Genomic DNA, 12,112 nt, shown 5'->3' on the forward strand with positions numbered 1-12,112 from the left:
TAGAGAGGGGTTTAGCAACCTCATCCACCAGCTCCCTCAGTACCCATTGGTGTATCCCATCGGGTCCCATGGACTTCATTTCTATGAAAAGTGAGAATATTCTGCTTATTTTGAAGGAATGAGAAACATCTCTTGAAGTTAACTTTTGGACAATTAGTTACAATTTTGCTAATTACATGACTTAGTATAGTTTAAGAGAAAGACTGTGCTCTTCAAAGACTGTATACTTCATCTTTAAGCTAAATTGCAGATGAACAAAACCAGGTGACCAACATAAGTAGAGACTTCTTCAGCTAGAGAAGAAACTGGATACAAGTGCAGTCATGACCAACAAGAACAAGCTCACACATAAAATTAAATCAATTTGAAATTCGGCAGCTTTTCAAGCGGTGGCTCTGGGGACTTGCAGCAATGAGAAGTAATGAGGAGTTAACAGTCTGTGTGGAGATAAGGAGCCTTCAGCAGCTCCAGCTTCTTTGCTCCAGGTGGCACATGCAGTCAAGCGCTTCTTCACAGAATTGCTAGTATTTGTAACCAAATTCAACAGTTACACAAACTAACACCAGGAATACAATAAGCCACAAGAGGTTCTGCTCCTGACCCGTTTGACATTGCATGATGACGTATTTCTGTGCACCAAGCAAGGAAAAGATATTTGAGTGCTATAAAAATAGATGGGGAAATTCCAAGCAGTGAAGGGCTGCTTTCATTGTTCTGCCAAGGCAGCCAGTTCCACCCGCCTCTGCAGGAGTAAGAATCCATCCTGGCCTGGGGTGTCTAACTGGCACTGCTGCAGTCACACCAGTGACCGTTTGCTACCAGTGAGACGTGTTACACAGAATCATGGCAGAAATAAAGAGGACAAAACCTAAAGAGAAAACATGATAACGTATATAGAAATTTTGTTTTCTTTCTTTTGCACACACTTTTCGTAGCATGACACATGCTGCTCTCACTAAGTAAAGCCTTCATACCCATCACGAAAATACTCTGTCTGGAAGAGTTTAGTCTGTTTTTCTTAACCCTGCTTCTAACTGGAATGTTACAGGAGCACAGCTTTTAGTGCCCCTTCTTGCAACCACATCAGCACAAATGGTCCTGTAAAAGAGACTGTTGACTCATCAGCATCCGAAAGACAAAGCAATAAGAATCTATGATGTTCCCCAACTTCTTTTTTTTCCAAATAATTATGCAGTCTTAACAAGTACACCACAGGTGAGCTGGACTCCAAGCACACCAGATTTCAGTGTAAAACACAATCAGAAAAAGAGGTAAAGTTCTAATAAAACAGCCTCCTGGATTTTTGCCATATCATTTAAATAAAAAGGTCAACACAAATGGATATGTGGCACAGCCTGATTTTCTAAAAGCATTACAGTCACTACAGTGGATCTCTGATTTTCTATTCAGTTGAAGTTTAGGCTTATACTTCAAAGCCATTTCCCCAGCAGTCACCACCGCACTACTCAGAATAAGGTAACTCAGGTTCGTGCCCCCCCAAAAGTGGTTAACGGCCCTGCTGTGCCCTGGGCCCAAGGCTCGGGTCCCGGTGCCGCACGGCGCAGCGCACTGCCTCGCACACAGTCTCCTGTGAGGCTCATTTGCTGCATTGCAGCACACTTAACTGCAGCGCTAGAAGCTTTCATAGTCTTTGCCACGTTGCTAAAAAGCACAACTCTGACAGTCAGAAATCCAGCCGTACCTCTATGCTGACTGCGTGTGACACGGACATAGTCACATACACTTATTGGTGTGTGGTTGTTTCTTCTTTTTCTTTAAGAAACACGATGAAATAACACAACTGGTGTGTAAGAGCAGGTAGCTTTAAAGCCAAAACAGACAGTATCAAGAGTCAAGTAATCATTTGCTCATCTCTATCCTAACACTTACCACTTGACAGGGATACAAGGTAGTGAGATCCCTTAAAGATTTTAAAGGCAATCGATGTGTTTCACATTAACACATATGCAAAAATGTATAAAAGTTTCTCATACTTTCTCTTTGTCCTGAGCTCTACGAATGATTTCTTTCTCCTTCTGCAGCCTTTCTTTCTCATCTTCCTTTTCTTTTCTTCTGGCAGCTATAGCAGCTTCTAGTCTAGCAGCCTCTTCCTGCTGGGCTTTCCACTGTAGAACCTGGAAGAAATGGTTGAAAAGACAGTCCTGCAGCAGACTTGTGTAATACTGTGACACTGCCAGACTGAGACTGGGAAGAAAATCCATGCAATTCATTTATAAATTAAGATTTATCATCTTATCAACAATATGTAACTATTAAGTAAGCACCACGCTTCCACATGTTATCCTGCAATCTGCAGCTGACTGGCATAACACGCAGTAGAATCACACATGGAGAGATTTTAGGGAAAATGGCCAAAACTAGCTCAGTAACATTCGATCTTAAATTCCCCTCCGGCACTCAGGCTTTCAGTAACGTGTACGTTTCTTAACGACCCTACATGGGAATGGAGAGCAGCGCTAACAGACCCAAACCCGCTCACATCCTTCAATTCAGGTGTTTCTGTAGCAGCACTTTGCTTCCCACCAGAACTCTGGATATCAATGGACTTCTTCACTTTTTGTCAGCTTTCAAACCGTGCAAAACCAGCCCAGGATTCCTGCCTCCTCTGCAGGGCCTCTGGCTGGTGCCCCTGATGGTGTCACCCAGCCGACAGCCTGCTCTTGCTGGGCAGAGCCCTCGGCAGCAGCAGCAGCAGCTCAGCCAGAGCCGGGCAGGGGCCAGGTCACCGCACCCCTCGTGACAGGGACTGCTGTGGGACAGCACAGATTGCTTTGCTCAACACACCAAAAATCCATCCCTGACACATTCCTGGCGCTCCGTACTGGTTAAACAAGACAAGACGTCCTCCATAACGGGTAACAGGCTGTGACTTCCTTCCCGTGTTCCTGAGCACCGCGCTTGGTTGGTGCAGATTCCCGCTCGCCTGCGGTACCAAGAGCAGCTCTATGCCCAGCGGCTTCATGCTGGCTGCGACAGGATTAACGATGTCTCCTCTTTTTTGACTTGCCAGCTCTTTTGGCGACGGATTTGCCAAGTGCCAACAGAACTCTATTTCTCAAAGAAACAAGCATTTCTGCCAGTTTTCATCTGCTTTTCTATTCTACAGTAAGTACTTTAACACTAAGACATTAAAACCCTCACATTGTTCTCCCCCTTTACGGCATTTCACTAGCTGTGTGCACAGTCTCTATTAATTCTGCTCTGTGCTCGTGAAAGATTTTTGTTCAGAAATCCAGCACTCCCCACGGTCTGAATTTCTCCGTGAGCTGCATCTCTGAGCGATGTCTGGTTTGGGCCACTTCTTTGCTTAAACAACAACTCTGTTTTGCTCTTTGCAAAGTGTCCCGACAGACCAAACACTGCTGTGACTCTTGGTGCGGTGCAGGCAAAGTAATAACGTGAAAATAACATCACATTTTACAGTGGTTGTAAAATTAAACTCTCTTTATTAAAAGATTTAAAGAAATACTCTGCCTGCAGTAAGCACCATGTGTGCAAGCAACAATTTTGTCTCCTGCAAGCTGAGTTTATTTTTAAAAGTTCAATGCAGTTTGCTACCACACCCAAGCATAAGCATTAACTGGTGTGTTTTCATGCTTTAATAATAACTACTGAGTTTGACAGTTCTTCAAGCCAACTATAATTTCAAAATATCCATCTAACCAGAAATACGGAACAATAATAACAATAGAAGAAGGAATACGCAAGGCGACCACATGAGCAGCTGAGAGTCTTCTAGAGGGAATAATTCCCTGTTTACTGGAGCTTGGCTGTAATATCTGAACGAAACCTCCCCCAACATCATGAAACATGTAACACGGGGCTGTTGTCTAATTAGAAGTTTTTACTTAGCATATTTGACATCACTCTGCTCATGCATTTTAGCAGTTTAAGAATCTAAAATAAAATACTAAGTTGTTTCAGTTACCCTTCACTTACTACAGTAATAAAAAGGAATGTTTTGAAAATGACTGTGGAAGAACATGCAATCATTTCTACCTCACTTTTGAATGAGATTGAAGCAAAGACATTTACATGAAGCTTTAAAATCTAACAAAAAACAAAAAATAATGAAATCTGCTGAAAGTCTGCTCAAATTCGAGATAGAATAAACTGCAGAAGCACCTGATGGAACTTTAAACTTCTGTAAAAGCTTCACTGAGCTTTTCTGAACCGAAATGAGGTAACAGTCAAACTATCTAACAAACAAAATCACTTTTTTTTAAGCCTGTATTTTTCTACATCCTGCTTAACACTCCTTTCAACCTCTCCTCAGTAACGAAATGTATGCCAATATAGGTGGGTTGATGACATGCTGCAGCTTCAGCTTCCTCCAGCTCTGAGAATGCTCTCGGTCCTTTACTGGTCGGTCTCCTCTAGCTATTAATTTACCTATTAACCAGGGATCTTCTTCAGTTGTTTGATCGCAGTCATTAGTTAGCACGGCGAGTCCACAAGATGGGTCTCAGTAAAAGCCGCAGTGAGCCCACGCGCCAGGGAGCCATGGGCTGGCAATGGATGCTGAGAAGAGCACTGGCCCAGCAGAGAGCCGGTCAGGGTGACAGCTGGTTGAAGCAAAGCAAACGACAGAGCAGTACGTGGGTACAGATGCTGATCTAGTCTAAAATCACTGCAAAACCCCATGTTCCCTTGGACTGGCAGGTCAGCACGCCGTCACCCTCCCTGGCTACCTTCACATGGCTCTCCTGGGAAAGCCTTGCGATTCACGCCAGAAATCAACGCTGGGTGGGGCACAGGCTAGATTTTCAGCCAGCTTCATACGAACGAGCGAGCATGGCCAAGCATCAGATACGTAACTTCACTCAGCCGGCAAAACACGAATCATGCAGCGAGGTTCCCCGGTGCAAGGTGGCACGCCAGCAACCCAGAGCCCATCTCCACCACCCGCCACAGCGCTGGCTGCTCTGCCCCACTGCTCAGCACCCATTTACTCAGGGGGGAAAATCTGCCTGCCATTCTTATCTAGTAAGCTTTCCTCACTGCATGAGCCCCTTACCAATCCAGAAAACAAGCAGTAAGAACGACAGACGGAATGGACATTTCCTGGTATTACTTTTCCAAAAACCCCACGTAGTCTTTTCTGCAGGCAGCACGCGAAGTTAGTTTACGCTACCCCTGCCCCTCCCACATTTATCTAATGCGTGCCTTTTCATCAAGACAAAAGGAGTTGTTTCCTTTCAAAAATTATTCAGAATTGCAACAAAAAAGGAAAGATTGGTAAAACCCTGAAAAGCACTGTTTGCAAAATATTTATAGAATGTGAATCAGTAGGCTGGCATTATGCCATGTCTTCTCCACACGAAGAGTTAAAGTCACATCGCATAAAACGTCCTTAACAGAGCTGAGCTAAATTATAGTGGTTTATTATGTAAGAAATACCAAAAACTAGGAATTAAACAGCTGATTCAAACTGCAACGTTTCATTTTGTAAGCCTGGAATGGGTGAGGAATCTCTGTGCATGCATCTCTACGCTTTTAATATTTTGCTGTTTAAAAGTGACCACCTGATGCTGAATTTCCAGACATCCCACCACTTAAACTTTTCAGGAAAACCCACTGTGTTCATCAGGTTTTTCCTCCAGAGGTGCTATTGTGCAGATCTGAAGAACAAAAAAAAATAATTCTGAAAGATAATTCTGATTTACTAAGGCAGTAATCTGGGACCAGAGAATGAACAAAAAAATTAACATCTTTCTGATTGCATTCTTTCATTCCTGCGAGTGCAAAATCAGAAGGGTAGAATTTACTGTGTCAACAGCAAATGCGGTGTTTAAATATGAAAAAAAATCCTGGTAGTTAAACTAATATTGAAAATACACTGGAAACTGGATCCCCTATTGCCTATTCCACAAAGCAGCTTACATTCTGACAGTATAAGCATTGCCAACATTAAGTTCTGAAAGTTTTTAATTACAACCGGCATTTCAAGTACTTTTCGCAGTTCATGTATTATTAGAGGAGCTTTTGCCAAGTGAATTATTAAATTGCTGCGCTGAACAGAATGCAGACGTACCTATTTTCAGTTCATTATTTCAATATTGCATATTACAACATTGTAAAGTACACTACGAACTAATTAAAGTAATACATTAGTCCTCTCACGCTAACATCTGAATAGTAGCAATGTATTTACTGTGTATTTAATGCTGTAGATACATCTCTTTTAAAGACAACACCACTTTTGAGAGACTTTCCTTGGGAATTCCCAATAAATGATTACAGTGTAGCACAGCACCATGTAAGGTTTTCTCTTTAAGCAACGCTGACTTGAATTAGAAACACTTCTTGAAGCTGCCTGAGGTGACACGAGGGAGCTGGCACCAAGCTCCCTCCAGAGCCGGGGCCCAGGACCCCGGGACAGCCAGCGGGCGTGGTGAGCGCCTGCACGGCAAAGGTTGTGTGGGGAGTAAACCCAGCCCTTGAAATCGGGAGGTAAAAATGTGCTCCAGACTGAAAGGGCATTAAACAGCCAGGAGGAAGAGTGTCACCCAAAAGCTACACAGACCTCCAGAAAGGATTCTCACGGGCAACACTGTGCTACACAGATACAAACAGCTGCTAGAATTCAAACTCCAAGCAAGAATTTCCAATAATCGTGTGAAAGTCACTACTGTTTGTCAAAATTAAAGGCACAACAAGAAAATCCTCCAATATCCTCACCCTGATTCTCTAATTCACTTCCATCCTTAGAAGGTGACCCAATCCCAATACACTTTCAGAATCTCCCACAGCTTTATTAATCTCTGAAACATTTCTGCTCACCTTCCCTTATTTTTATTATGGTTTGCAGGTTTTTCTTCCTCTTCAGACTGCTACAACTGATTCTAAGAATGGCTGGGGGTAAATAAAAAATGTAGAGGGTCTCTTCAAGAAAAGTAACTTTGCACATGAAGACACTACATAGCAAAAGAACTACCACAAAATTTGAACGACTAAGTTGGGGAAACATGCAACAGAACTTCCAGAACTGGTGAAAGAACCAGCATTTTCGTGGTGGCGTCACCATGCACCTGAAAGCAAGAGCAGCTGCAGCAATCAGGGCTGCACGGGCAGAAGTCGTGAAATGTGATTACAAGATGACTAGCAATGCAAATACTATTTAAGGGAATTCAATGCAAAAAATAAACCCTAAGCATAAACCAAAGAATCTAGAGAACACATCTACATGCATTTGTCCTGCAGCTCTCACCGGTCGCTTTGCAAGGGGCAGGAAATCCCGACAAGCAATGGCCACGCAGTGCTATGTCATGTTTCACCACCGGGATGGCACACGCTGCCCCAGGGTAGCGTTACTGTGCGTTACTGTGCCAAATACTGGTGTAAGTTGTGTTGTGTGGCAAAGCTCCACATGAGGCTACTGAAGGTGCTCCTGAGAACACAGAACAAGCTCAGCAGCTTTTTGGCTTGTCCAGGTACCCAAGTGGTCATTCAGAACCACAAAATCAGCTCTGGAAAAGGTAAGCGCCAAATCGCATGGGAACCTGTGTCTGCTCCCAGTCCACAGGGGTGTTCTAGGGCAGCTAAGGTTTTCCTGCAGCTACCGACACCATGCTCATACAGACCTCAAAAGGAGGAGGAAACTTCAGTCGACAGAGTCCAAAAGCACTGCAAGAAGTGTCCACAGGTCAGGTAACCAGACTGATCTACTTCTATTGCCAGTGCTAGCTCCTCTCCTTTCTTATCCTCCTTCCTAACCTCAGTGTGTCATCAGCACCTTCTCTGCCCAGCTTTGTTGCCCTGTTTCTTGCTGAATATGGAACTGAGAGTTATCCCATTTATGCTAAGTCAGAGATACCTCTTCATTTTGCCAGGTGGAAGCCACAAGGCACAGAGGAGAAACAAAATTGCAAGTTTGGATTCAAACCACGTCAACCATGACATTTTTCCTTCATTTTTTTCAAGGTAAGAGGTGCAGCCTCAGAAAAGGTTGGTGACCCAAGGCATTCCGTTTACAGAGCAAACACCATTTCAGAGCTACACATTTCTAGTGGGTCCAGAAAAACAGAATTAAGGAAAACAGATGCAAAAGGTAAGGGATAAAAAGTTATGGGCTAATGGAATTACAGGATTGCAACGTCAGGTCTTCAGTAAGGATATTCTTCTCGGTTCAGTTCCTAATGGACACATCATCCAATCAATGAAGATGATTTAATAAATTTGGCAAACTTCTTATTGCCCCACACAAGAGAAGGTCATTACTTTTTATCTACTATAGAATTGGTCAAGGAGCGCAGTCAAACTGAGACCACTAGAAGATTAACATGGAAAACTCATTAAAAAGTGACTTTCATTACCAGCAGCGCAGCCTCTTCACTTGCAATATAGCTTAGTCATTAATACTTCAGATAAAAGTAGTGCACAATGATACATGTCTCTTGCCTGAGCAACTCCCTTCCCCGCTAAGGTGGAAAAAGAAGGAAAGATTTTTAAGAAAAGGGGGAAGGAAATGTAGAGGACAATAAAAAATTAAAGACCTAGTCTCCCACAGAAGAATAAGGATTCACCCAGGTAATTTCTATTACGGTTCATAGAAGTTAAGCACATAAAGTCCACTTGGGTTAATGGGATTTAAGCCCTTAGGCTTAAATGTTTTAAAAATGGAACAGGACAATAAAATTCTGTGTTATACAACTAAAACAATTCTTTTTAAGCCACTAATTATACAAAAATGTCTATTCAATGACTACTGAGAAGTAGTACATTACATAAAAAAATACCAACAAAAAAAACCAAAATAAATACACATTTTCGAAACTACTTGCATTCACCCAGAACTTCTCATTAGAAATCCTACTTCGACTACTCAAACTTGTAAGACTTTCTGCTAGGGACTAGAGAGGAGGAAACAAACACGTTGTGAAACATTTGTGTCTCCAGGACAGAATCGCCACAGCTTCTCTCAGACAACCCTGAGCCTCCGCAGAACGTGCACAGCAGCCGCCACACTCACAGAACACACAAGGGCTGGACATGCTTTTTATAGAGGGTTTGGGTACGCATGGGAAGTGTGAAATTTAGGCAACACTGGGCCTCCTGGTGACACGTGCCAATGTGCAGCAGCTGCAAGAGCTCTCAGCCATGCTGAACGCGCAGCACAGGGACGGGCGAGCAGAACTGCGCTTGTGCAGCCACTGGGCCGCTCGTGGATTTCAAGATTTCCAGTTAACGACTTGTTTGCCAAGACTTTGGAAGTCACGGCAAATTTCGCCCCGGCAAAGCTGACATCTCCAGGGAAACTGGAATGTACAGTAGACCTGCTGCTGATGCGTAATCGTGTCACCTGAAATTAAAAAAAAACACACATATTGCACTAATCAGATCCATCACACATTGAAATATAAAATATTAACAGTGTTACTCCTGGAAATAAAGTAAGAATAGAAAGTGTATGCCTATATTCCTAAATAGAAAGATAATGAGACGGGTGCCTCAGGGTGCAAATACTAGAGCTTATAAATGGAAAAAATTAAAATGTATATTCAGAACAGCTCCCTGGAGTCTAAAATATTACGGGGCAGGGGGGAGTTTGCCAAAATAATGTGAAAAAGCCATCATTTTTTAGATTGAGCAAGTCCGAGGAAGTCCTTTTTTATAAGTATCATACCTATTGTTTTCCTGTTGCTGTGTGTCAGTAACCTTCGGAGCTGATGGGAATGTCCCAAACACCAAATGTGTCAATTACTAGCTCACTGTGGAAGGAAGTTCAGGTTTACAAGTGGGACTCCACATTAAATATCATGATCCAGTAGAGATATTTAGCAGGAATCACGGCAGCTCCTGTGGTTTGGTTGATGTGCTGGTGGCAGCAGCCCAGAGCTGCAGGACGAGCCGCCGTCCCCTGACATCAGGTGAGGCAGCACGCCGAGCGACCAGCCCGCTGCTGGGGCTCTGAGGCACAGGGCTCGGGATTCTGCTGGCCTTTAGCTTCACGACAAACACTAAGCATGCAAAATCCATGCTAACACCTCACCCTAACTACAGCACCCAGGAGCCGCCCTACAGCGGAGGTAACAGGACGGCAAACACTGGAGCTGCCCAGATACTCACTGTCCTGGAGGAGGAGATGTAGCTCTAACATCACACAAAACACTCGTTGGTATTACTTTTACATGGAGTGCAGCACCTCCTGAGAGGACACAGCTAATACGTGAAGTTACTTACGACATCCTTCCACCCTGAAAACCTCAAACAGCACCTGGAATCACGTCCAGATTCCACGGGATTTAATGACAAACCAGCAGACAGTCCAAGTAACAGCATTCTGCCCCCAACTCACACAAGACCTAAGAGAAGTCCAGTATGGGAGAATTAGGCAAAGGGATAATTAAGAAATAATATACTTGCAAATTTGTTTGTTAATCCCAGAAGATAATCTCATTCTGGCTGTGATCAGGAAAAAAAAAAAAAGTAAGTTCACATCCCTAGCAGGTTTCTGACTGGTACTCCTGAGCAGCTTGTACTCCACAAGCTACCTCTAAAAGGTCTGCAAGAAACAGCAGAGAAGAGCAAAACTGTAATGTGAAAAATTAGAAAGTAATTAAAGGTAACTGTTTTGATCATTAACAGAACTGGGACCTCTAAAACCAGTGATCCCTTACAGGAGCGCTTTTAGTTCCTGAGGGCTGAAAGCACCTCACAACATCTGCACTCAAGACGGTGTGTGAACAGTTCATTTTTCACAGTTTGCCCTTGTCATCCCTCTCTCTTCTCAGGCAGCATTACTCTGAATATCCTTCTGCTCTTGACAACAGGAGTGCCAACATTTTATTAATATGGTTAAATATTATGTAGGCTCTAATATTCACACACATATAACCTTAAGTAAACCGCATTTCTACTTACTATTAAGCTAAATTTGCTATCCTTTTGTATGTGGTAATATCTCTTCTTGTTCCTTCAGCAGTCATATCGAGGAGCTCCTTTGATCCTTTACTACTTTTGCAAAATTTTGATGCAAATTATTTTGCTTGCCTGAGGCACTGCTTCCTTAGCTGAAGAACGAAGACAATCCTCCTAAGAAAACAAGGCTGGCATGAGCTGCCTGCCTGTCCAGCTATCCATCCTCAAGTAATTCTGGGGGTCACTGGACAATTTCAACTCAATTTGGCAGACAAGTGTGTCTCCAACACACTTAGGATCCTACCTGCTTTGATAAAGGCAGCAGCCATGTAAATGAGCAAGACATGTCCCAGGCTGAGGCACTCTGTGCTCCTCTGACTGGCTGAAGTTTTAGGGTGAGATGGATTGTTCACCTCACTGGTAAACAGCCCATGCTTCTGGAAAAGAAAACTCTTTTTTTAAATACCCCACTATTTAAATGTTTAATTTTTAAAAAACTTTCCGGCAAAACGATCGGATTATCAAAGTACTAGAGTTGATAAACTATCAAGACTTTTTTTTTTCTTTTTACATTCAGTTGTAATATTTCAGTGATGATTTCCCATAGCAACCAGATCACTCAAATCAGTGACTTGGCTACATGCCGAATAAGGACACACAACTTTTTCCCCCACATTTACTGACACGTCCTTTCCTCTCACTTTACGGGAAGGTAGAAGGAGGGCAATCTGCAACGTGTCTCCTATGATTTGCAACATCCCAGTTAATTTAACCTAAGTCTTTTTCTTTTGAAATTAATTTATCTTAGTTTCTGCCAGTATAAGGAATGCAAGACTTGCTCTCCAAAAATTCACAATGCGTTTCAAGGGATTTTAGCATTGGAATGGGGATTAATCCTGGAACACAAAAAGAGCAAGAGAAAAGATTTAAAGAAAGGCAGGCACATAGCTTTGTGCTAAGGAAGTAAAAGCTCACCCTACAGACCACACTCAGAAGATTTAACTGTCCTTTTGTCTACTATTGTAGGTCTTCCCTTGAGTGCCCTTCTCAAAGTGATTTAACTTCTCTGCTGCTTTACTTTTTAGTTGTTATCACCTCCTGTCAATCACAAGGCCTAGAGTCTCACTGATGGCATAGTTGCTTCCAGTGCATTTAAAACAGCTTTAAATAATGTATTCTTTAGTCTGTTTACTATTGACAGATGAAAAGAACTATGTAGAAGTTAGGTAAT

General features: G+C 42.8%; 1 protein-coding gene across 1 annotated transcript in view; it reads right to left on the reverse strand.

Moving 5' to 3' along the window:
• Window positions 1-1,994: 1,994 nt before the first annotated feature.
• LOC104268081 (coiled-coil domain-containing protein 148-like) overlaps window positions 1,995-12,112 on the reverse strand; it is a gene marked incomplete at its 3' end in the record, with an annotated part of 33,160 nt that continues 23,042 nt past the window's right edge. Inside the window, exon 10 of the mRNA XM_009865654.1 lies at window positions 1,995-2,135. Within this exon, the coding sequence (XP_009863956.1) occupies window positions 1,995-2,135 (141 nt within the window). The remainder of the gene's footprint in view (window positions 2,136-12,112) is intronic.

The sequence above is a fragment of the Apaloderma vittatum genome, unplaced genomic scaffold (assembly GCF_000703405.1).
Source record: "Apaloderma vittatum isolate BGI_N311 unplaced genomic scaffold, ASM70340v1 scaffold44572, whole genome shotgun sequence".
In the NCBI taxonomy this organism is placed as follows: domain Eukaryota; kingdom Metazoa; phylum Chordata; class Aves; order Trogoniformes; family Trogonidae; genus Apaloderma; species Apaloderma vittatum.